This window comes from Oryzias melastigma, linkage group LG21 (genome assembly GCF_002922805.2).
Source record: "Oryzias melastigma strain HK-1 linkage group LG21, ASM292280v2, whole genome shotgun sequence".
NCBI lineage: Eukaryota > Metazoa > Chordata > Actinopteri > Beloniformes > Adrianichthyidae > Oryzias > Oryzias melastigma.
Genome location: NC_050532.1, coordinates 2,464,383 through 2,491,419, shown reverse-complemented (window position 1 = coordinate 2,491,419; position 27,037 = coordinate 2,464,383). Strand labels below are relative to the sequence as shown.

Genomic DNA, 27,037 nt, shown 5'->3' with positions numbered 1-27,037 from the left:
TAAGTGTTGTTTCTGTCAGGAAGATGGAGAGAGAATTGAACATGTTTTTGTGGATTGTTCTGTTGTGTTCTGGAAGGACAATTTTACCTAACAAGCATGTTTGGAAAAATGTTTATTTATCTAAACACATGATTTTATTTATGTTTGTGATTCAATGTTCCACTCCAGTGAAGCATATATAATTAACCTTATTATAATTTTGGCTAAATATCATATTCATAAGAAAAAATGATCAGAAAAAAAATCCCCTTTTAAATAATTTTAAGGAAACAGATTAAATTATATCTAGCTTCTATAGAAAAATTAAAAATATGTAATAGGAAATCAACAAAAACAACTGGATCATTAAAACGTTTTGGATTTGTTGCTTCTGGTTGAGTAGACCCCGTGCTTTTTCTATTTTTTCCCTTTTGTTGACTATGTATGTTTTATATTGATCATTCTGTTTTGTTTGTTTGTCTTTGAAATATCCTTGAGTATTGCACTACATTTTGTACTGACCCAGTGTTTGAATTTAAAAAGTAAATAAATAAATAAAAAGGTGCATTTCATATGGGGGACCTCATGGCTCGAGAAGTCCAGTATTTTTACAGTCAATGGGTGATAGGCGCGTGACGACGGGCGCGCGGCCGAGGCCGAAACCACAGCTATGAGGAGCTCGGACGAGAACCGCGTGGATGTATGAGAGGCNAAAAAAAAAAAAAAAAAAAGAAGAAGAAGAGCCTCACGGGGTGTGTTTGCGTGAGCGCTCACGTGACTGCTGGTCTCTGAAAAACCATCTGCAGCTTTGACCGTACGTCCCCGCGGATTCTGCTGCTCCACGGTGAGCGCGTGACGTTTCTAGGATGAGGACGACATATTCACGCGCTTCTCCCTTTTGACGTTTTAATAATTTGTAAGTGATTCATGAAAGCCAAGGGCTAGCAATTTTATTTGAACTAATATTTATTAACACTATAGGTAAATGACTTAAAATTAACATTTATATAGAAATCAAGTAAATGTTGATATTTGCAGATATTGAGCCACGTGGATAACAAAAAAGATCCTTTTTAATGTGCAGCTTATTAAAAGCCTAATTAACTCTTTTAATCTTTTAAGAGTTCTTTTAAGAGTTATCCTTTTTCCGGTTCCGGGTCACGAGCATACGTGTGTCTCCTGCTCTCCTCAACAACGAGGAGAGTTGAACATGGCACCGAAGAAAAATCTTGAAGCTGATTTAATATTTGACATTATGTCCTAAACTGGATATTGATAATTTATATAGAGAAAATGGTGTGGTCGAGTCGGGGTGGGATTATATAAGTTCGCTTCCTTACACTCCCTTTCAAGTGATCAACTTGTAACTCATTAAGTGATATGTAATGTATTATTACCTGATTGCTTGAAATAAACCATTTAATTCATTCATTCGTTCATAATGTAAATATAATGCAAAGCCATATTTGAATCCATTTACGCATTTCTGAGCATTCTTCTAAAAACCTGCTCACTGAGCACCAGCCCCTCCAAACCTACTAAAGACTGAGTCACCACATTCATACATCACAAAGTGAGAACAGCCCCTTCTAAGAAGAGCTCCGCCCCCAGGCTAACACACACACACGCACATTTCCTATCTACACAGAGCACTGCTGATTTTAAATTTAATACAATATTTTTATGTTCTGTTACTAATATTTAAATACCTCCATGCAGCTGGCATGTTAAAGGGTAACCAAACCCTAAATAAACTTTTTGGGGCTTTTGAACTCTAAAAATGGGGCTTTAAAGTGCTGCCTGTTGGTCATTGCTAATTTTTTGATAAATTAAAATAAATGTGTTTAATTATTGAAAATATAGCAAAAATAAAAAAAACGTCTGTGTACTGCCCCCTAATGGTTGAGTGGTATTACAGTGGTATTTTGTGATTGGTCAAACCATGTACATTTCAGAAGTCCCACGTCATGATCTGCCAACAAATTCTCCTTCCCAACTCATCACATATTGAGGCATGCAAAGAACCCTCCGCGTCAGAACTTGAAGTTTTGGGGGTACCCTTCTCGTCAGAATCGGAAGAGCTGGCTGAACCAATTAGATCAAGCCCCCCCGGCTCTGCTCCCGGGACAGCACGGCAGTGCACCCGGTACCGGAAGCAGTACCGGACGCGCAAAAGTCCCGGAACCAGCTTTCGCAGCGGGATGGGAACCTGACCCACCATGCCGAGTCATAATATGACTAGCTTGCTGATCTATTATATATTTCACAGCTTCCCATCCGGGTCTACTACCGGAACACAGAGCACGCCAGTACACCCGGTACCAGAGGGGATCCAGGATCCCGGAACCGGACGCCTGGACCATTGATTTAATTGGGTTCTGAATCTTTTGAGGCGTTGGCAGCTGTCAAATACTTTTTTTCCTCTCTCATCTCTGTCAGGGACTTCTGAAAAGCTAGAACCGGTCCGACTTCCGGTCCAGCTCATTCTCAACCATAGAAATAGCATTACTTTAATTTCTGCCTCATAAACAAGAAAATATGTTGTTTTATTTTTAGTGAAAGACGAGTGATGTTTCCTGACTAAATGAGGAAAGACAAAAAAAAGTGTTTTTTTTTACTTTTATTGTATAATAAAAAAATAATAGTAATTATTATTATTAACCTTATTATTATCATTATTATTTCAATAATAATATTAAATTAACCACAAGAACAAAATATAATAGATAAATAAATAATTAATCCACAAAACCAACACCCTCCACACACACACACATACATATATATGAAAATCAATCTTTCATAATGATTTTATTTTTATATATCTTTAATACAAGTATTTGCTTTTCATGTACTTGTTTTTCAAAAACATTTTGAATTATATGACTTTTTTATGGTTTTCTAATAAGTTTATTGTTTAAGTGTTATGTCTTAGTTATGTTTCTTTTGTTTGTGATTCACCTTTTTTCTCTTCCTCTGTGCAGGCTGACTGTGGCTCCTCCCAGCTGATCTCTATCCTCCCCTGATCTCTGTGGAGGAGTGCACAGCTGGCTGCACTTAGTTGATTGAGCTTGCTCCCTATTTAAGTTGAGGCCCTCCTGTGTTCAATGTTGGTTCGTTTTGTATGCTCTCCCTGTGGTTTTCCCCTCAGCTGTTTGCTATCTAGCTTTTGCACCTCTTCACCTGAGCTTGTTTTTTGTTATTAAATCATTAGATGTCCTTCCTTGAATCTAGGTCCTCGTCGACCAGATCATGACCTTAAGTCCTGAAGAATGGAGAGACAGAAGTGAAGCATAGTGTGGGAGGGGATGCCTGGGAACACTGTTCTGTTGTTAAAATGACTTCAGTCACGAAACCATCCAATGCTTCAATGACTGTGTGTGTGCGTGTGTGTGTGTGTGTGTGCTAATGGATTGTGGGGTCCAGACCATTGCTGCAGAGAAAATAAGATTTCCAGAACTGCATTTCACAATGAACTTGGCTAATTCAACCTCTTGGAACAGAGCCTGGGGAAACGTCCTAGGATGGACAGGAAATCACGTCTCAGTAGAAGCCATTGTTGAAATTAACATTCAAAGACGTACTCTAACCTGAAATGTTTTAAAACAAGAATAGTCATCTCCAGGCGTCGAAGGCCACATTCCTTGATATCCAACATACCCTGCTCTGGCATGTTCTAATTGGTTGGACACACCTGAAGCAGGTAATCAGTCATGAGTAGGGCTTGGATATGTGGAAGTCATGCAGACACAGCGGCCCTCAGGCTGTGAAGTAATATTAGGTGTGTTTGAGATCACCCAGCTCCTCGCCAGCATCGTCAGTGAGACCAGGCGACTACAGGCGGGGGCGGGGAAAGGTGCCTGAGAAGAAGATGAACTACAAGACTGTACGAGAACAGAGAGCTCCCTGCTAAAGGCTAACCGAAACTCAAGCCCACAAATCAAGACCACCAAGATTCAAACACAGACCCAAACCACTGCTGAGGCCAAGTGAGACCAGCACAACCCCCCCGACTCTGCCCCGAGGAGGTCTCGACTGTCTTAAAAACTTGACAGGTGCTGAACAAGATTTCTGGCCCCACCTGCCAGGTGAGCAGAGTGACGGGATGTGGAAAAGGGTTTATTCCAGCAGCAGAAGGATACAACAATCAGGAGCCACTAATAATAAATTAAATATGTGCCGCCTAGTCTGTTCTATTGTTTCAATGTATGTGTATCATTTTAATCTGTGTATTTCTAATGCTGCGAGGTCAAGCGTGACAATGTTCCCTCTAATTGTTTCCGTCTGAGCAATCACAGAAACTCACTGAGCACTTCTTCAACCACAATGAGCAACACAACGGGTTCACTCTGTAGACACATCTATATTTCAACTTTATGAAATCTTAGATCTGAACAACTAATGTAGCTTATTAAAATAATGAAACTCAACTAATTTTAATCCAATTGGTTTTAATATGTGATATACAACAATAACAATAAAAAGTTTAAAAGACAAAACTCAGGAAGTGGTTCGTACTCCTGCTGTGGAGAACACTCACAGCAGGAAATTCATTGAACTAAAATCATTAACTTAGAATGTTTATAGTAATGAAAACATTTAGAATGAGGACATATTTTTTTACTAAAGTGTTATGAAAAACGAAGAAAAGGTGAAATATTAAGGCTCAGGACCCCACCTTTTGACTGCAAAAAGTGACCTAAGACTACAAATGTTTTCTTCTACTACTGATTCATTCAATGGATGATACAGCGCCACCTACTATTTTATTAAACCAAGTGCACAAGTGATGCAAACCCTTAACAGAAAAATCTTTTTTTAATCAAAAATGAAAAACTTAATCTAACTTGTGAAATTCTTTCTTGATCATACAGCTGTCAAGAATCGTTAAAACTTGGAGTCTGTCAGTCTGTGAATCAATTGTTTATTTATTTATTTACTTATTTATCTATTATATTTTGTTCTTGTCATTCATTTTATAATATTATTGACATAATAATAATACTGTTAATAATAATAAATACTATTAATTTTTTAAACAAAAAAACCCCAATAATTTTTCTTTTTCCTCATTTAGTCAGAAACATCACTCGTTCTGTCTTTCACTAAAAATAAACAATTTATTTTTTAGTTTATGAGTGGTGTACTGGTGCGCTCCATGTCCCGGTAGTAGACCTGGATAGGAAGCTGTGAAATATGAGGTGGGTCAAGTTCCAATCCCGCGGCGCGGACGGTTTTGGGACTGTTGCGCGTCCGGTGCTAGGTGTTGTCCCGGGCTATCCCGGGAGCAGAGCCGGGGGGTGGCTGGTTTAATGTAATTGGTTCAGCCGGCTCTTCAGATTCTGATGAGAAGGGTACCCCAAAAACTTCAAGTTCTGACGCAGAGGGTTCTTTAACCATGCATATGTGACGAGCTGGGAATGAGAATGTGTTGGATCTGCAGCTGCGGTAATGATAACTCTCCTGCCCACAAGCTCCGCCCCTCAGACTAGATTATCAAACTTCGGCTGTGGGTGGAGTCAGCTTCCAACTTCCCTGTTTGGTTACCCTTTAAAGTTTGTTGCAGCCTTCTTAATCAAGGAGAATTACTAGCAAATTTTGGCACTAGCAAATTATAATTATCTCTTAATGTAATTATCAACCGATATTTAGAGTCAGAGTTCTACTTTTTTTAAACACATTCTCACTCCCAACTCGTCCACATATGAACATTTTGTTAAGGATCCCTCTGCGTCAAAAATTGCAGTTTTTGGTTTCCCAAACTTTTTGCTGTTCGCAAAATTAAGGGTCCACAACCTTCAGGATGGAGTACCAGATGCTGTGCCATCCACAGACTGGTCCTGAGGACACGGCCAGTACCAGTATCCTAACCCATTACCAGTACCCTAACCCAGCACCCGACGTTGTACCAGAAGTGGTACCAGACGCAGTACCTGATGTGAACCGGGGCTGAACACTGGGTTAGGGTACCAGTGCGCTCCTTGTCCCGGTATTGGGCCGGTTCCAGTTTGTGGTCCATGATTTAATGGGAACAGCCAGCACATCAAAAAAAGATGAGTTAGGGTCAGCCAAAACGCCAACTTTTTAACTCAGAGGGGTCCGTAACCCTTGTGCTATCCTGGACATATTTACATTAAAAGTGGGGTCATCTGGACACCACAAGATAACGCACTGAATGTTTTTTTCAAGGATTTTTTATCTTCACTGGTGTCCGTGGCAGACATAAAGTCCTGTCCACCTTTGTCATGGGAGGGATCACACATCAATGTAAGCGTAGGTCATCTTGATGAGAATGTGCTGCTTTTTCATAACCTACTTAAGTAAAAGTAAAATAAAAAATAAAATGCTGTTTTAAAAAAAAAAAAATATATATATATATATATATATATATATACAAACTTAGAAAAAAAATCACTCCCCTCAGAGTTGTCCTGGATCAAATATGCAGCTATTGATGAAATAAACACTTTAAGCAGCAGGCATTAAAGGGGTTTATTAGAGGGCTGAAAATGAGGATTTTAACATGGGAGTCTATGGGAATTTGCTCACTCTAAGCACCAGCCTCTCTGGTCAGTGCCGGTACTGCAACGGTTTATTACTTCCGGGTTGGCTTCACGTTCCGCCTGCCAGTGTTGGGGGTTGTATGACAACGTATCAGTCTTTATCAATGTTTGGATCTTTTTTGACAGTCAATAGTAAAAGCAAAAAGTAAAAGCTTCTCTCAGATGTTCATTTTTCAAAATAAAGTTACTTAAGTTGAGGTAAGTTATTACCACCTACTTCTGAATATAATGAACTGATAGATGGAGCTAGAGTTTTAGGTTTTGTCGTGATCATGAGTTATTTATAAGTACAAGATCTTCATACAATGGTTGTTCTGGATGTTAGAATGTGAATTGGATGTATTCAACATCTAATAACTAAACTCCTCAAACAATAACTATATTTATGATCAATTTAAACTACCGGTACAAGTCAGTTTAAGACTCACCCCATCTAGAGCAAATGCCAGAACTTGATAACCATATTTGTGCAAATCCAAACAGCAGGTGTTGGGCAGAAACATGTCCTCCGCGATCACACCGCTCCCTCCATTGTTTCTGTAGGTTCACAGCATCAGGGACTTAACTAAAAATAAAGCTTTGGTGCAAATTAAATCAGGAACTTCTACTCGCTTCCAGGAAGTCTGGGCCCAGAGCCAAGATACTCATGGACTTGTTTCTGTATCACAGTCTAATATTCACTGATATCCCAGAGATCTCGCCTCATTGAAATGAATCAAACGTACACAATCCCTGTTTTATTGATTGAAGCTTCAACCTGCATACGTTACAGAAGTTATTAATAACAATACACTTTATTGTATTTACAATGAAGAAAATGTGCGTACTTTTAAGGAAGTATAAAAGAGTTATATTCACTGGTTCAGACGTTCTGGCTCTGTTGGTCTTTGTCAGATGGGGGTTCCCCCACCACCACTGACTCGGGGCTCTCAGATGAAGCTGGGGGGGATTTTGTTTCCCTCTGTGTGGGGAGGTGGGTAGTGGGGGCTGCCGTGCCGGGTGACCCCGAACAGGAAGGAGGAGGCGTTTCTGTGTTCTGGCTCCTCTCCTCCTCCACCTCCTCCTCCTCCCTCTGCTGCACAGAGGACAGGTACTGCTCCAGCAGGCTGCAGTCTGTGCTGTCCACGCCGGCGCCTGCAGGGCTCAGCGCTCGCACCGTCTTCAGAGAGTCCGCCGTGCCGCTGCTCAGGAAGCTGTCCTCCTGCGCCGACTGCTGGTCGATGGTCGACTGGAAACCCGAGTCTGGGAAGGACACCCCTGTGCCGGGGGGGTTTGGGCTTTTGGAAGCAATGGGGGGAGCTGCACTGCAGAGTGCAGGAGATGCAATCTGAGGAGTGGCTGGTTTAACGGCTGCTAGCAGCTGCTCCACAGACTGCTGCCACTGCTGCACGGACTGGAGCTGCACAGAAGACAAGCATAGACACCACTGCAAAGTTAACCAACTGATTCTAGAAAAGGAAGATAGGTTTATTCAGGAAATCAATGTTAGTGGTTTTTAGTATTTTGCATTGTCAGAATAGATTAATAAAAAAAAAAATAGTTAGCATAATGGTTCTCTTTTGGGAAGTTTTCTCCTATTTTTTTTTTCTTTTTCAGCAAACACTGCCTCGATCAAAAGATGATCGGCGTGGTCTTTAAAGTCCCCCTATGGCAACTTTATATATATATATATATATATATATATATATATATATATATATATATATATATATATAAAACATTCCCATTTGTGTTTTCATTATAATTATGAAATTTTTAACCAAAATTCCACAACCTAAATATCTTAGAAAAGCCCTTTTCATGTTGATCTAAAGCCTCTGTTTCCAAAATCTTCTCTGAGGGGGCGTGGCTTTTGGCGCTAACCCTGACTGATTATGATAGTTCTGTGTCTCGCTAGCGTAAATCTTCTCTGCTGCTACATACAAACGTCAAGCAATATGGGTAATGTCCAGCAGTATTATTTTGAGCTCTGGCGAGGTAGCAAAGAGCATCGTGGAAAGAACTTTCATTGATTTACAATCCTTTCCAACTGCGGTCAAATGAGCCGCCGTTCACATTTCCGTGGTCACATCAAGAAGCTCCGTGGAGTCTGGTGGAGATTTTCCAGCGTTCTCAGTCCTGCTACCGTAAGTATTGGATGAAACTCACACCAAAAATCCAGTGATGCTGATTTGACCACAGAAATGTGAACGGCGGCTCATTTGACTGCAGTCAATGTGAAGATACCATCTTCTCTTCTCCAGAACCTGAACTAGACACTAGGAACAGATGAGGGTTTAGTGCATGTGCAGCAGAGCTGTTGATGGAAAGAAGATCATTCATTCAAACAGAGTCTGTCCAAGACAGTTTGATTGATTTAAAAGGAGAAATACTTGGAAATGTAAAAACTCAATGATTTCTTATTACATTTGTTCTCTTTCAGAAGGAAAATGCCACACAGACATGATAAAAACTTAAAAAACAGGATTTCATTGCAGGGGGACTTTAAAACGTTCCCCCCATTCATGAAAAACTGAGTGAAATTGGAAAAAATAAACAATGGTGTTTTTTTTTCTAAAATAATAAAAGTCTCATTAAAAGTTTTCATGTTACATTTTAACTCTTTCTTTTAGTGCAGATCACTTAAGAAAATCCAAATAAACAACTTTACTGACAAACTGAAGATTCTACTGCAGGACAGTTTGGACGTAGTGACGGTCACTTTCCTCCAAGTAGAGAAAAAATAGTGGAAACTAAATTCTTCAAGCTACGTGCAGACCACAAGTTCAAGCTTCCACTTGGAAAAAAAAAAGTCTACGTAAACGCGAGTATGTGTGGGTTTGAAAGCTCTCACATTCACCTGCAGCTTCACAAGTTTCTACAACCGTTTTTGGGCTCTTTGGAATACACATTGCCAATTCAACCAGGTCAAACTTTGACCAATCAGGGACTTGGATTTGATAGTGATGTATGCATGGCGTCCCTTTTAAATCGCGGAAGTGCCAACTGTTTGAAAATGGATCATGGAGGAGAAATTAATAACAACAATTTGTGATATCAAGTCTTTCATATAGAGCTGTGAAAGAAAACGGAGCAAGATTCACCAAATTTGCTTTGACATATTGCACCAAACGTCTTCTACCTGTAGGTGCTCGTCCAGCGTGAATACCATGAGCTACATGCGTGTTTAGTCTGTTCTTAGACGTGTCTCAAATGTCCAAAGCAATTAAGTTTCAAACAACAGATTTTCTTTAAGCCTAAAGACTGATACTCATGTCAGGGGATGAAGACTTCATTAAAAACATTTTACAGACCTACTGAGCAAACTGTAGTCTCTGAAACTCAAACTTTATTGTTCTAAAAAAGCAGGTTTAGGTTGAACTAAAATAAAAAAGGAAGTGCCGACCTCTTTCCACAGGAACTTGACGGCCTCCTCCTGCACCAGCCTCTGCAGCCTCTCGTCTTCAAGCTGCTTCTGCACACTGCAACAACACGGCATGCAAACAACTTTACCCCTAAAGAAACAAAGGTGAGTGACAGAGGGCCGATGAGTCCCTTACTTTTCTAATTTGTCTGTCAGGAAGATGATGTGATCTTGCATCCTGCGCAGGCGGATTTCCCCGCGCACCTCTTTAGCCGCGGGGTGACAACATCGAGTGTGTTGTCCTCGCCACCAGGACTGGATTCTAACAGCTGCTCTGTCTGCTTCTGTCACTGATGTTTTCCTCAAAAACAAACCCACTTCTCCTTTTATTTCGGCTCTTTCAATGGACGCCTCGGGACCGTCGAGCGGCACTCCAGCAGTGGTGGCGCCGGCCTCTTTCTCTACAGTTGTCTGCTCCGGTTTCTCTGTGGGAGAATGGCGTGTCCTGTGCGCCTTAGGCTGCGCCGGCCGTTTCAGAGCCAGAGAATCGGGCTCAAACGTCTCGGTCTCGTCTTCGGTGTCGGTGTGGGTTGTGTGCAGGTCTGTGTCTGATGTGAAGGGCAGAAATACGGACTCGGAGGACAGCATGCTGCTGTTGAGTTTGTCCTCGTCTGTCTGCACATCCTCCAAATAAACGTGTTCCTCTGCAAGCCTTTGGCTGTGAACCACCGGCAGCGAAGCATGAGCGGGATCGCAGCTCACCCAGGTGTTGAACTGCACCACCGGTTCTATGCAGGAAGAGGAAAAGTCAACCTCACATTTTCCTCCAAACAAACAGTAACTGGCTCACAGATCAGCAAAGCCCCTTACCCTTCTCAGAGACGGATGGAGGATTGGCTGGTCCTGGTGTGGGGCCTTCTTTCTCCTCTTGATCGCCCCCTAGTGGATGTGAAGGGCTATGCCTCTCCACGTCAAGCTGAGTAGGACGTGGAGGACTGAGGCAGCCCCCCCGGGTCTCCTCTAACAGCTGCCTTTGATGAAACCTGAGATCAGAGCAACCATCTTACAGACATTTTTATTCAGAATGTGATGATTTTAGGAGGAATGATGAGCAACATTAGAGATCCTCACCTCTGCTTGCTGAGGATCTTCTCTAGTTTGGCGTTTTCTGCCGTCTCCAGAGCTGGTGATGCCGTCAGAGGGCAAACGGTGGCCAAATACTGACTCAGCTGGACGTGCTGCCCTGGACGGAACGAACGGCCTTTACCCTGACTGTAGAGCCACTCTGCTTTCAGACTGAACCACAAATGTATATAAATATATATTAATGAATCAATTCACTCAAATGTTTTTTTTTATTTTATTTTATCTAGAGTGTACACACCCTTCCTTTTGGGTCACCACATAGCCATCCAGGACTTTTAGATTGAGACACCAGCTCATGATGTATGGCCGATAGTCAAAACTTGGCAGGGAAGGAGTCGCCATAACGCAGGGGTTGCTCATAATGGAGAGCTGCTCCAGCTCATGGAGTGATGCCAGGTACGACACCTAAGACACGAATCAGAAGAAACATAATGTTTTCTTAGTGGAAGGAAAACTTTATAAAAAAAAAAAAAAAAAAAAAAAATCATACCTCATTAAGGTCCCTGATCTCGTTTTCTGCCAGAGACAGAATGGAAAGGTGCGCCGGCAGGTGAGCGGGAACAGTGCGGAGTGTTGTAACGCTGTTTCCATGAAGCAGAAGGGTCTGCAGCACCAACGGGGACAGTCATCAACCGAACCCCTTCACATTTAATCAAAGCATGAGCATAGATCTGAAAGCTGACCTTTAATGCCACCAGTTTAGTCAGATCTCCAATGGTGGATATGCTGTTGTCAGACAAGTCCAGGTGTTGAAGAGACACGCAGCTGTTCAGCTGTTCAATCACCTGTTACACATGAGAAAGCTGTTAAATTCATTCAAACTTCTGGATTCAGTTTTACAACCTAAAAACAGTAAAAAGTGCAGAAAAACTAAAATAACTACCATCTGAAAATTGCCTTCAATATTTATTCAAATACTTCAATGAGAGTGTATTTATTTTTGCTGAGTTTGAAATAAATGACAACAATTTATTGGAGCTAACAGTTAATAATTTCTTTGTAAATGTGATTAGACAAAAAACAAATATAATTTAAACAAATAAATTGCTTTTTGTTGCTAACCAGCTTCAAGGAGAACTAAATTGGTTACCATATTTTCCAGAGTATAAGTTGCAGTTTTTTTTTTTAGTTTAGCCAGGGGTGCGACTTATACTCAGAAACAACTCATTTGTGTTATTTATTTATTAATTTATCTTTTTAAGCATCAAAAGGGTTATATATATTTATCATTTTCTGGGTAAGTTTTCTTGTCTTTTAGTGGTTGTTTCCACTAACAACCACTAGAGGGAGCTGCATCCGAAGTATTTGCTACTGACAGTGGCAGAAGAGTCGTCCAGAACAAACATGGAAGAGAATATGATTGTTCTCCTCTTAAACTTTGACATCTTTCTTATACAGATCAAAAGATTAGTATTCTTGTATTTCTTTATTTTTTTAGCTATACTGGGCTTGGCAGATTTGTTCTGAAACACTTTTCTCCAAAAAGTGTGACTTATACTCTAGTCTAGAGCGACTTATATATGGTTTTCTTCTTCTAGATTGTACACTTTTTGCTCTAGCGACTTATACTCCATAAAATACAGTACTCACTGTCTGATGGAAGCTGTGTTCAGATTTTACAGTTATTAGGGTCAGTGTTATGCTCTTAATCACTTTATGTTTAAAATCTAAATTACTAATAAACAAATGGAAACGACTGTTAGAGAAAGATGCTAAAGGCAGTGATTTCTGTTCAACATTGAGCTTCACAAATCCATGAAATTCATGTTTATTTCAATTCATGTATATTTTGACCACAGTCAAAACAAAGCGTCATTGGTTAAAAGTTAAAAACATTTAAAAAAAACAAAAGTAAAATTGTATAAAAATAAATGGCACCATAAAATAAGAATGCTGTGTCAAAAGTTTGGCTAAAAAAAAAGGTTTCAAGATTTTTATTATTTATTTATTTTTTTATGGATGTCTGCTGAATGGTCTGGTAACATGTTGAAAAGACTCAGAGCTTCCTCTTGGGCCTCGGTACCTCCAGGAGAAGCAGATCAGCTGATCTGACACACCAGGTTTGGGGTTTAGGGAGAGAAAAGCTCAAAAAGGTATATGGCGGTGCACGATTATTCATAGATTTAGAAAGAAATACAAGAATCTTAAATGAACTCTAACATTCACAGGCAAACAGTGAAGGCGAGTCAGAATGAAGGTGATGTGGTCCCTCTAACACTCTCCAGCCAGAACCGGAGCAGCGGCGTTCTGGACCAAGTGGAAATGCAAAAGGGACGACTGGGTAACTCCAAAATAGGGATGTAATATATTACACCTCAGCTGGGTGCAGTAAGTAATCCAGAAAGAAAAATCGGATTTAAAATGTTAACTCAAATAACTTATTTTTATTTAAAAAGAAAAAAAAATCTTTATTTGTTCATTTCATAGGTTAAGATTTGTCTTGTGTTGTAACTGAATCTGTGTTTTATTTATCTATTTCGATCTTCAATTAAACTGAAGATATTTTCAGTAATGAATAAAAAGAATGGTGGACAAAAACATAAATAAATAATAAAGATTGTGTGTAAACTGTGACTTCTTGTCCAGCAGTAAAGGTTTAATGAAAAATCCTAATTCCGGACCGTTTGCAGTCTCCTCACCTTTATGTTGTTTCCAGAAAGGTTCAGCCATTTCAGATGAGGTAAATCACGCAGTCCTTCAATGTAGCCGATGCTGTTGTTGGGCAGATTGAGGACCCTCAGCTGCATGAGCTGAGACACCCCCATCATCCTGACCAGACGGTTGTTGGCTACAGATAGCTGAATGAGTGACAACAAGCGGTTCCCATTAAAACTCACAGAGCAGGAATGTGCTTGTTCGTTTGTAATCTCTATAAAGCTACTCTTAAAAATTTGACCTGCTGAAGGCTGGGGCTTCGTTCCAGACTATCCAGCTTCATGATGTTATTGCGGTCCAAGATGAGAGTGTGGGTGTCTTCAGAACAGACGAAACTGGGATCCAGCTTGTGCATCCCCCGAGCTGTAAGATCCACCACAGGTCCTGAGGGTTTAAGAGTCAGAAGACAAATTATTTTGTAGAACCTTTTTGAACACTGAAGCATTTCACAATAGTTTACAGAAAATCAAAAGAGTTGGTATTAAACAAGTAAATAAAAATATGAAAAATGTATATTTAATGAAACACAAAGAAATCAGCATTTTAACTAAAGAATGTTGAAGAACAATCAGCTTCATCAAACTGTGTGCAGCTTCACCCTATTTGGTTTTGACTCAGTTCTAACACCTGATTGGTTCCTGTAGATCTCAGAGCTGTGCTGGGTTTGTGAACCACGAACAGATCTGACTTTATGCTTTCTCTTGTTGAAAGAAAAGACAGAACTGTTACATTCAGCCTGAAGGACGGTGGGACACCAAACAGCTTCTTTAAGTCTTATCTGAGTGTAAAATCTGAGTTACACTGTGTGTTATTATGGTTAAAAAGCAGATTTATTTGTGGCATTAATGAGCCACTCCAATGAAAGTTGTGTTTTTGGTGTTTCTAACATGTTCTTTTAGCCTTTTTCTCATGACGGAGGACATATATAAATAAAATTTTGCTTAAAATTGCATTTCTGAGTATTTCTCTTTTCAAATGATTGTGAATTAGGAGCAGACGAATAAAAAATGTGGTTTAAAAAATGTTGTAAATATGATGTAGAAGCTACAACAGCAGCTCCATTCTGATGCATCCACTTGCAGACAAATACACCCATGAACGTCTTTGTTTTCCTCGTCTGAGCTGGAATCTGGATCTAAACTGTACAGCTGGATAGCTAGGTTGGGGTTGTGATGGACTGTAAGCTAGTGGGAGAGAGTGTAAACAGGTGGTTAATGGGAAGTAGCGACGGGCTTACTCTGCTCCAACAGTCCCGCCACAAACTCGGAGGTGAATTTTTAATGCACTACTGTCACTCTGCAGAAACTATGTCCTAGAACATGACACAAGTTTATTGATTTTTTTTCTAAAAACTGCATAAATCATAAATAAAGTACGACTGGGAATACTTTTACAATAGATCAAAAGGTGATCGGAGTTGGTCTTTAATCTGAATAATTGCATTTAAAATTTTGATTGTACACTAGTGCTGTCACGTTTACATTCGACAGTAAAGGGATGCTGCACATCAAAGTCACGATGACAGAAAATGCCATGTTCAACTTGATTTTTTTTACATTTTCATTTAAGTTAATCTCCTGCAGCAGGAGATTCTTACTTTACAGGGTGTGTTTTATTTTGAAAGGAACACGTTTGTGCTGCTTTTAAAAGTAAAAGATGTCATGATTGAATGAATAGTAAAATATAACACAGGTTAAATTTATTTATTGCAAATACTTAAAATTAATTTTATTTTTAAATGAATAGTTTCATAGCCAAAAAAAAAACAAAAGTATATTTTCCTATAGTAGGGTGAAGTTGCAGCTCTGTAAGAAACTGGACCAAATGTCTCTTTAGCGGTAAAGGTCACAGACTCCTGGTTTATACAGTCTATGATACCGTGAATGGTTTATATCAAACACAGTCAGTGGTAAACACCGACACAAGCCTCAGTACGCATGGTTCACTTCATGTTGGATCAGGCTTTAACTAGAAACCTGCGTTTGCTAAGTCGTTGCTGCAGTGACTGATGCTGCTGCTGACCTCACAACATTTTTACGACAACAGTTCAAAGTAAGGAAGACAGCATAAAAAAGGAACTAGCTTAGTGAATGAATATATGTTCCATATGTCTGCTATGACGCTCAGACACTGACTGACAACAAGATTTTAACTAAAAATACAGTCAATCTGAGGAAAAGTCACGGGGCGTTTGCTGCTGCTAAAATGGTCTAAGAGCGCTAAACGGCCAAATTTAACACACGTACGATAAATTAAAAAATATATTCTAAACCGAATCGGTTCGTCTGACTATAAAACAACAAAGAAACTCACCCGCGTCCGTATCAAAGTGTAAATCTGATACACCCATCCTGCCGGGCTAGCCGTCACCGGGCGTTAGCTAACCCCAACTGTCTCTCACACAAGTGGCGCCTCGGGGCTGTCATAGGGAGAAAGGGTTTCTGGGAAATGTAGTTACCATTCTATGGCAGTTTTTTAGTTCCATCAGACTGATTTTTCCCCCCTGACTTTTAAATTCTGAATTTTTTAAACCTCTGAATTTTTTTCTGATTTTTTTAACTTCTGAATTTTTATTCTGATTTTTTTAACCTCCGAATTTTTATTCTGAATGTTTTAAACCTCTGACTATTTTTTCTGATTTTTTTAAACCTCTACATTTTTTTCTGAATTTTTATTCTGATTTTTTTTAACATCTAAATTTTTTTCTGAATTTTTATTCTGATTTTTTTAAACCTCTGTATATATATATATTTAATTTCTTTAACCTCTGAATTTTTATTCTGATTTTTTTTCAACCATTGCTTTTTAAACAGCAAAATTTTATGCTCCCAAAAATATTTTCTATCTTAAAAAATTCAGTGTTTTTAATTTCGAGACTTAAAATTTCGATGGGTCAGAAATTCGACATAAAAAATTCGGAGTGAAAAACTTTGCCCAAACGGTGTCACTAGAGCAAGTAGTCGATCCAGGAGCACATTGATATCCAGCCAGATCGGTCATGTGTTCGCACTGCTGTTTGAGAGAATGAGAGAAAGACTGGAGATTGATAATACAAGGGAATAAATTTAGAGTCTGCAGGATAATAAATCCATGTTGAACCTCCTCCACAACAAACCTATAGACGCCTGAGAGAAGCTTCTCCAAAACAGAGCAGAGAACATAAGAATCCAGATCCGCTCATCAAAGCCTTGGTCCTCCTCTACCACAGCCATTGACTCACTCGCTGCTTTTAGAACAGATAAAGAAGAAGATTCTGACCCGAACATGGAGATCTGAGACCTAATCTGATTATTATTAAAGTTAATAATTTTTCTCTGGAAAATGTCAATTTATTCTGAAGTATGTTTAAATCAAAGCACAAATATTTGGATTATTGTGAACAGGGAGGACCAAAGTTCATTTTGTGTTTCACGGTTCTATTCAAGTTAAATATTATATAAGGTAATGATGAAGTATTTTCCTAGAGCATGTGTCACAATAAAAAGAGAATCTGACAATGTGAATTTTATTTCATAATTAACACTGTTGGGTGCTGTCTATACAGTCTATGGTCGACATGGATGGGGTGGCTTCAACTGAGACACGGGGCTGGAATTTTCTGGGTGGTGATTGGGACATCTTGTAGGATGGTCTGCAGAGAGTTTCAGGATGCATCTGCACTGTAGACTGCATCGTCCATCTTCACGGTTTGCAGGGTTGGCTGTGGACGGATGCTGCATGACCAAAAATGATCCATAAATATTTAATCTTGAATTTTTTTTCAACCCTTGCTGTTTGTTTGTTTCTTTTTTTTATCCCAAAACTGTTCAATTCAGGTAAAATATATATATATTTTAAATCAGTGGCGGGCCGTGCATTTCACACCTAGACCTTCAGTAGTGCTCCTTCTGAATCAACCCAACCCTCATTAACTATTTTATGGCTATAAAACTTCTACTGCAGGTACAACTGAGACACACATAAAAAAGCATAAAAAATAACCTGATAAAATTGCAATAATATTTAGGTATATAGCAAAATTTTACTCACCAAAAATCCGGATTATTTGTACACAAAATCCATCCTTTCTATCCTCAAGAAGATTTCAATCACTCTGTCGTGCAGATTATCCGTGCGTTTTAGTTCCATCAAGAAGTCCTTTTCTATCGCCATGGAAGCTAATGCTGAAAGTCGAGCCTGCCCTGACGTATTTCTGGCATAAGTTTTAATTCGCTTCAGGGCTGAGAATGTCCGTTCAACAGAAGCAGTGGACACGGGGCTTGCTAGCTTCGGAGTTGCCCGACCCCTCTTAACAATGTCCAGCTTTTCTTGAAAAGTCCGTCTTGAAAACGGCTTTGACAGTAAGTCTGCAACCAAATCCATTTCTTCTCCTCCTTCAGCCATTGTGGATTGACAAACCAGCTATTAAATTCGATATATTTGCCTGTGCAGGTCGCTACAGATTCAGTTTATCAGGTCTTCCTAGTACACTCTCCGATTATCCAATCACAGCGCGTGAAAATCCTGACGTTTCCGTGGGCCTGCTAGCTGGCCTATCACGTGGTCTCCTCCAGATCTGATTGGTTGAAGCAACAGCTTGGTGGACCATTGTTTTATGCTACAGGGCCCGCAGAACTGATTCTGAAGGCCTTCAGGCAGATTTCTTTGACCCTAGCAACAAATGGTGCTGCAATGTGATTGGTTAATGCTTAAATAGGAAAATACACGTCTGGAAGCAGCGCAGCCAGGGAGACAGCAATGAAAGGACGAAGACAGAGCATTTGGAATTATAGAATACGTATTCACGGAAATAAATAATAATTAATATCAGTCTGTGATTCAGATATTTTTAGGCCAGCAGAGAAGGCCTTGCAGGCCCTGACGGCCCGCCACTGTTTTAAATAGACAGAGGCAATAAATGATAAAATAGCAATGTGGGGGGTGTTTGGTTTGATTTTGGTACTTTTAAAAGGTAATCAAATAGTGCAGTTGGAGGCTTAATCCATGGAGTGTATCCACGGAGCTGTGTGATGTACTTCCGGTTTCTAGATAGCCTAGCGGTTAAATCCCCGCTCTACCGATCAAGAGGTTGCTGGTTCGAATCCCACTGGGGGCTTATTTATTTGTTTCCTTTTTTTTTTTTATCCCAAAACTGTTCAATTCAGGTAAAATATATATATTTTTTAAATAGACAGGGGCAATAAATGACAAAATAGCAATGTGGGGAGTGTTTGTTCTGATTTTGGTACTTTTAAAAGGTAATCAAATTCGACTGGGGGCTTATTTGTTTGTTTCTTTTTTTTTATCCCAAAACTGTTCAATTCAGGTAAAAAAAATTTTTTTTAAATAGACAGGGGCAATAAATGACAAAATAGCCATGTGGGGGGTGTTTGGTTTGATTTTAGTACTTTTAAAGGGTGCCGTTGGAGGCTTAATCCATGGACTGTATCCACGGAGCTGTGTGATGGGCCTTTGGTTCCTAGATAGCCTAGCGGTTAAATCCCTGCTCTACCGATCAAGAGGTTGCCGGTTCGGATCCCACTGGGGGCTTATTTGTTTGTTTCCTTTTTTTATCCCAAAACTGTTCAATTGTTCAATAAATGACAAAATAGCAATGTGGGGGGTGTTTGTTTTGATATTTTTAAAGGGTAATCAAATGGTGCAGTTGGATGCTTAATCTATGGCCACACGTAGCTGTGACGTAGTTTCTCCACAGAACTTGCCTGAAGAGAACTTAAATTTTTGTGGTTTATTTCTATGGAAGTTTTTTAGCTCCATCAGACTCGGATTTTTTAACTTCTGAATTTGAAACCTCTCATATTTTAATCTTGATTTTTTTTCAACCCTTGCTTGTTTGTTTGTTTTTATCCCAAAACTTTTCAATTCAGGTATAAAAAGTTTTTTTTAAATAAACAGGGGCAATAAATGAAAAAATAGCAATGCCAAAGAGAATCTGACAATGTGAATTTTATTTCATAATTAACACTGTTGTCTATCAGTCATTGCCAAATTTTTGACAAATTAAAATAAACTTGTTTAATGGTTTAATGGTTGAAAACATAGTCAAACCCCGTCTGTGTGCTGTCCCCTATGGTTTTCCCAATTTCAAGGATTGTTCTGGTGTATCCTCTCGTGCTCCCCATATCCCAGGATGCATTGGAGTCGACCTTGAAGATTTTTCCACAGTGGTGGACTTAGAGGTCCCAGAGTCATAGAAAATGTGACTTTTAATGTAAGTAAAAACTGTAAACTGATAAGTTTGTGGTTTTGATGATTAACATAAAACATTTTAACATTATTTTGATCTGAAATGGAACAATCCTGCTTCAGTAATTCCCGGTTAGCTGGATTGAATTAGTTCAGTTTCTGATTGAACATACCTGATCCAGCCAGGTGAGCAGAAGAAGCTTAAACAAGGTTAGCTGTAAAACGAGCAGAACAGAGTTGGTGACCGCTGCAGTAGAGTTTAATGTCTTTGGTGTTTTAACGTGGAACATTTTGGAGAGGGATTAACCCTGTCATCTCTCCCTCTTCGTTTTATGTGTTTTTCCAGGATAATCCTGAAGAAAATGGCTCTGCTGGGAAAGATTTCCCCCTTATAGGCTAAAAAAACAGTGGGACAAGCTAAAAAATGACAAAGTATGCTGATGTGTGGTGAAGAATATGATACATGTTAAATATGCATGTTATAAAAAGGTTTGTATCTTCTTTTTTCTGATGTCTATTGTGATCCTTTGTGTTCAGGATTGTGAGTATCCAGCATCAGGAGAAGGTCAGTGGAAGTCCACTGCGGCTACTGTTGATTTGACCTCATGGATGAGGCATCAGGACAGAGACCTTCCACCAGTCCTCCTGATTTCTTCTATCTGGGAGTAAACTCCACAGATAAGTACAGCAGTGGGTGAAAGAGAGGAAGGAAGGAGTGAGCCATCAAGTGGAAGAAGAAAAAGAAACAGTAGCTGCGTTTCCATTACACATTTGTGCAAAACGTTATCGACATTCAAGGAATTTGGAAAAACACAGTTTCGAAATGACAGTGTTTCCATTAAGTCATCATTTTGGGATAAAGCACAAAGCAACTCACGCGATGAGTCATTAAGAACACGGCGATGGATGAGATCAAGTATTTTTTTATTTGATTCACTAACAAGGAGCATTGCAGTGACGTCACAGCTCTGTCTGGAGAGCGTGTGCCGCGCAGTCTATTGACAGTCCCAGGTGCATGTGAGAAACCTGTTCAGTGGTTTTGAAATAAATCATTTTAACATGTAAGCTGCTGGACCTTTTTTTCTGTTTAAAAACTCAACAAGATCCATTTAAGTTTCTGTTCCTGCACTCGCGCTTTTCCTCAAACGAGACTTCAGCGTCTTTAGGCTCCAAGCTGCAGAAGTGCTGCTGCAGATGAAGCCATGACAAAATCTTGGTGATTTTATTATGGAGGAGCTGCACGATTCCGTATGACACTCCACTTATAAAGAGCTGTGAAGCTGTTGGATCTCTCCTGCCGCCCGCTGTGCTGCGCTCAGGACAGACAAAGAGGCGCATTTATTTCGAAAAGTGTTTCCATTACAGTTTTGCGAAAAATGTTTGTTTCAAAACTCCCCAAATCCCACCTCCTCTAAGGGCAAAAACTTTATTTCGAAAAATGCCAGTTTGTTTGAAATTGTGGTGTTTACATTTGGAAAATTTATCGACATTCCAATTTGCGAAATTTCAGAGTTAATGGAAACGCGACGAGTGATGAGCTTCTAGACCTGATCAGAGAGGACACGAGGCAGAAGAGCAGAGCGCACGAGAGAGGAGGGAGACTTTTGACCAACTTTATAGTCTCCTGGAAAAAAATGCCAACAAATAACCACATTTGATTTCTGAGAATAAATGAAGTTTATATTTGATGTATTACAATGTTTGCTTTTTTAGTATAAATAAAGGTATAAGTCCAACACAGTAATCGTCATCCATTGTAACACTTTGATTTCTAACTATTTACAAAGATGGTCGACATGGATGAGATGCTTCAACTGAGACACGGGGCTGGAATTTTCTGGGTGGTGATTGGGACATCTTGTAGGATGGTCTGCAGAGTTTCAGGATGCATCTTCACTGTAGACTGCATCGTCCATCTTCACGGTTTGCAGGGTTGGCGGTGGACGGATGCTGCATGACCAAAAATGATCTATAAATACATAAATATGAGATAATGCATGCACCTTCCTAATTTTTTTTTAACAAAAACTTCACTTGATTCATTAATTACCTGTTAAAAGTAATCAAGGTGTGGTGGTACCTCCTGCAGGGCAGAAACCTCAGTTGGTTCTGCAAGAGAGCACCGCTGGTGGCCCCCAAAACAGCCTCTTCCTCCACATCATCACCTCCACATCTTTCTCTGGGGCCTCGGTGTCATCAGCACAGGGGCAAATATTTTGCAGGATGGCACAAGCTGTGACAACCTGCAATATATAAATTAAATATATAAATTTATAGAAATATATTTAAAAGAATATTAAATGCTGCTTAATATTTTTTTTTACAATCTTTTTAAGCTCAGAAAAAGGTAGGTACTTATACTCCGTTGCATTTACTGCTATAACTTGTGAAATACAACTTGAATAATCTACAAACCCACAAATTCAGTAAATGTATATTTTACAACCTGTAATGCAGTTGCTAAGTAAAAAAATGAAACTAGCAAAAGCTAACATATAAAAGAGTTTGAGGCTTTTTCCTTTCTTTTCTTTCTTTTTTTTTAAGAGCGTTTGTAAACTGTACCTGCATTTGGTTTTGTCTGAGCCGGAATAATAGCAAGTTCCTGCGACGGCGATGGATCTGCTCCAGCTCCTCGAAAAGTAAAAGTTAAATGAAATAAGTCAGAACATCTGGAGCTTGGCGCTTGACACGTTGAACTGACGGTGACTAAGTAAGAGGCAATTAGCCAGCAAAGCTACACTTATTTGTATTTTGTTGAATGAAATTGTAAAAAGATAAAAATTAAAAATAAAACAAGGCTAGACCGTACAGATTGAAAGCACTTAAAGGCCTCGTGCAGTGGCAAATTTTTTTTTTTTAATTTAGAAAGTTAAGGGAACTTGGAAAACAAATCTGATAAAAATATTCACTTAAAATGATCCATCGCGATTTTATTGATCATGTTATGGTCGTGCACAGCTTTAAATTTGGGCGATAGGTGGTAATGGGCGGGGGCTGCGCGTGACGTCACTTCAGGGATCCCAGAGTGTAAACAACAATGGCGGACGGTAGACCACGATTTAGCGGATATTTCTTTGGATGAAGGTGATGACCCTTCATCAAACACGGGAATTTTAACGACACAGGGTTCGGAGGGTGTACAGCCCTACCAGTTTGAACCGGAGGTTTCCTCATCTGAGGATACAGGGGCTTCGGATGACGATGGTGAAAGCTCATACAGCGATGGTGCCGAGAAGACGATCAAACTTGACTATTTAGAGGAATTAAAAGTCGTAACAAGGTTTCTGTAGGTGAATCTGCGGAAGGATCATTACCGGAAAAGGAAAGGCGAACCCACAGCGCCCCCCATGCCTGGCCTCGGAACCGGAACCCTGGCCGTCCGGCGCGCGCCCGCCAGGTGCCCGTACACCCCTCGCGTTCCTCCTCCGGAGGGCCAGGGAGGGCTCAAAGCCTCCCCCTGACCGGGGAGCGCCCCTCTCCTTTATTGAAATGGGAAATTCATGAAGGGAGACCCCCTTCTTCAGCACATTACTGCACCCAAATACCGCACTCCTATTCACCATTATCCCGTTCGAATCCCCAAATCCACGGCAGTCCAAATTCTATTATGTTAAGTAATTCCATGCCCAGAAAGTCATCACAACACTAGCGGATCTAGCTGTATGTTCCTGTACTGACGTCACACGACCTATGACCTACTTATCGGTGTCTGCCCAAAATCTGAGCGACCGCGCTATCTTTGAACGCTTGAAGAGAGTACACGGGGCCGTGGGTGACAAAATAATTATACGGGGGTTAATTTGTGACATAAATACCTATTTTTTATTGCAGTTTAAGAAAAATCACGATTTTCACCGCACGAGGCCTTTAACATACGAAGCACTTAACAGTTGGAGGCTTAATCTATGCACTGTATGAACGTAGCTGTAATGTACTTCTGGTTTCTAGATGGCCTAGTGGTTTAACCTCTGCTCTACCAATCAAGAGGTTGCTGGTTAGAATCCCACTGGGGGCTGATTTGTTTGTTTCTTTTTTTTATCGCAAAACTGTTCAATTCAGGTAAAAAAAATTTTTTTTAAATAAACAGGGGCAATAAATGACAAAATAGCAATGTGGGGGGTGTTTGTTTTGCGTAACTCATTTTTTACTCAAATAAGGGCTAGATTAAAAAACAATCTTTTCAACAAAATGATTTATTTTACATCTTCTTGTGGGTTCTGTGAAAGTGGAAAGTGACTTTTCACACGAGTGTTTATGACTATATTCACGATTAAATTGATTAGAATCAAATTAATTGTATTTATGGTGGACAAATCTTTTTTATCAAAAGTACACATCTCATGATGGCTGGTGAAACACTAAAATACAGACACATGCACGCTCACACATGCAGTCTAAAACCTCTTAAAGGAGTGAATGTAAAAAAAAAAGAAAAAGGGACAGTGACCCCTAGAGAAAGAGGGGGCTCTTTGCCAAATCACAACATCACAAAGCATAGATAGAGCACAGCAAAAGGGTAACCAAAATATAAAGGGGAAAAAATATCTCATGTAGCAGCTCTGTGAATTCTGTAAATCGTTTTCTGGATTTCTATCAGGAAACAACCGAGAACAACGTAGCCTGGATCACCAGCTACTCTACTACTCCCACAATGATCGCTCGTGTTCCGCCCAGATCTTAGCTTAGGATCTGAGCGAAAGAAATGTCACAATAACCTGTGGTCACTCTTTACACTGAAACAGCTGCACGCTGACACAGTGTACCGCTAACAGAGGTCATCGTCCCATTCATTTAACTGCAACTAGCAGTTGGTCACTAAGTTAGAGTTGCAAAAGAACCACCACCCCAGTCTGCCACTGTTATAGTACTGCCCCCAACTGTCATGCGCTGCTGCAGAGACATATCAGCAAGACAGTCCCACTGCAAACAGAGTCATCAGGCACTCGGGGTGAGTTCCATCTACTCCCAGTGCCTTGTCACCGAGGAGCTTTTCGACCACCTTGGAGACTGTAGCTTGGGTGATAGACAGTTGTCAGCCTCTGCTTCCCTGAGAGAAAGCCTGTCAGCAGGACTGAGGAGATCTCAGTGACCTTTGGAAGGGTCCCACCCACCAGGTGTTTGGGTCCAGAGCAGGGTTCTGGCTTTATATATACATGTGCAGGCCTGGCACACAGGAAACTAGGATTCAATTCCCAGTTGATACCTAGAGGATGCAACGAGCAATAACAACAGTGAGCTAATTAACATAATCGATTGAGTGTCCTTGGGCAAGACCCTTAGTGCTACCGCCTACCTCATGAAATGAAAGAAAAATGAAACATGTCACGCCAGCTAAGATGTCCAAACAAGGTCTGTGTCAGGTGCTGGGAAACCAGAGCATCTTGATGGAAAGTGGGCTATTGGAGAAGAAAGAAATGGACTAGATGTGAGAACAAGGATCTGGTGAAATGTTACTACTCAAGTAAACCTACTCAGAGATGTTACATGCAGAGAATGTGGGGGGAATGGATGCTTCGGAAGACGCAATCAAGGCTAACTGCCAAACAACTAGTAGCTCAATGCATCCACAAACGGCAACTACTATCACAACTTGAGATAGCCCGCCTGGTGGCTTGGACAGCAGATCTGTGTAGGCAAAGGCAGAGGTCCGTCACTACGCACAGTTCATCCCACAGGTCTGAGGTCGGAGAGGCTGACATCTGCTCCTGAATTTCCGCCTGATAAGCGAAGAGCAGAGATGATGCATTCAGCGCCTTTACTGATGAGGCTACCGCCTTGTAGCCTCTGTTGGTCAGCTGAGACTGAAACCCATCTGATTTGGAGGGTAAGGCGGGGCTGGCGGAGGTCATGCTGGGCTTTTGCATCGGGTGCAGGTGGGACGCCAGCAGAGGTTTCACTCAAGGAATGTGGGCAAAGCCATTCTCCTCCATGCCCACCCAGTCAAGCGTCGAGCTCCCGAGGGTAGGGTTCTTGGCAGTAAGTGGATTGCTTCACGACCAGGTCGCCTTTCCAGGCACTCTGGAAACACCGGCAACAGCTGTTGATCCGGAGATTTGGCTTTCGGGAGCTGTTTTCCCTTGTAGCGAGACATGGAGGTCTCGGTGAGGACTTCAGGCCACTCCACGCCCAGCTTTGCAGCTGCTCTCCTGCAGACGTCATGCAGGCCCACCATAGCAGTCGAGTTTGGAGATCTGCTGCATGTGCCGCTCAGTCCTGTTGCCTTTTGCGGGTCTTGACGGAAAGCCGTGAGCAGTATTCACATGTGACCAGAGACGCGAATGCATCCTGGGCATGTTGCAGCCCCCGACACGAAGCAGAAGCAGAGTGGGCCTCTGCTCCGACAATCTTATTCCCACATGTGCACACACTCAATGGCAGCCTGACTGTGTCCATGGTGAGGAAAGTTTTAGGCTCCATTGCTCCTTTTAACTCAGATAACAAGATGGAAGTAGTGAGTAGTTAGTATGGTCGCTAGCTACAGCAGCTATGTGGTGACAAGCCAGTTTACTTGGCTCATAAAGTTAATGGAACCTCGGCTGGTGACCGAGTGATTAGCCCTCTCTGTGAACGATTAAACTAGTCCCCTACTAGAAGAGCCCCCTGAGACCATGCTTCTGGAGGAGATATAACAGAAGGATGTCCCTCCTCCTAGAGTGGACGGCATTTCCTGTCGGCCAGCGCATAGGGGCCGTTGTCGCTGCATTTTCGGTATGCGGAAGCAAAACGGTTGCACTGCTCACCACGTATGCGCGAACCACACGTCACTTCCGCTCTTCACCCACTATACCACAGAGTCATTTCCAAACAGTAAAACTCCTTGATCACAAGAATTTAGGTTTTTCTCAACAACCGAGAGCTTCTCCTGACTGGATAACAGTTCGAAAAAAAGCCACCGAGTTACCGTTAATAACGTGTTTGGATTACCGGAGAAAAGAAGTGTTTTGAAGTGGCGTTCTATCCTCTTAGCTTAGGGAGTAAACTGCCGTCATGTAAAACTGCAGAAGAAGAACACATTTGTAGTCCGTTTGTGATCACGGCAAGATCGTAACCCATAGCAAAGCAAAATTGAAGATGAGATCTCCTTTCTGTCTCATTTACGTCTCCTAGACATGAATGAGATCTGTTTGAGACAAAACAGGCTTTCTCACTCTTCTCGAATGTTTCT

The 27,037-nt window shown here is 40.7% G+C and overlaps 2 protein-coding genes across 2 annotated transcripts in view; both read right to left on the bottom strand.

Moving 5' to 3' along the window:
* The window catches only part of nxpe3 (neurexophilin and PC-esterase domain family, member 3), a 22,992-nt gene extending 15,880 nt beyond the window's left edge, over positions 1–7,112 (bottom strand). Inside the window, exon 1 of the mRNA XM_024286053.2 lies at positions 6,971–7,112. Coding sequence (XP_024141821.1) covers positions 6,971–6,975 — 5 coding nt within the window. The 5' untranslated portion in view covers positions 6,976–7,112. The remainder of the gene's footprint in view (positions 1–6,970) is intronic.
* A 152-nt stretch (positions 7,113–7,264) lies between these two features.
* cep97 (centrosomal protein 97) lies at positions 7,265–16,158 on the bottom strand. Its single transcript, XM_024286054.1, has 11 exons — positions 16,000–16,158; positions 13,928–14,070; positions 13,671–13,829; positions 11,715–11,816; positions 11,522–11,635; positions 11,270–11,436; positions 11,017–11,181; positions 10,756–10,928; positions 10,082–10,673; positions 9,928–10,003; positions 7,265–7,941 (listed from the first exon to the last, which is right to left on the bottom strand). Exons 1-11 carry the CDS (start codon positions 16,034–16,036, stop codon positions 7,405–7,407), a joined length of 2,265 nt encoding a protein of 754 aa, XP_024141822.1. The 5' UTR covers positions 16,037–16,158; the 3' UTR covers positions 7,265–7,404.
* Between the last annotated feature and the right edge of the window lie 10,879 nt (positions 16,159–27,037).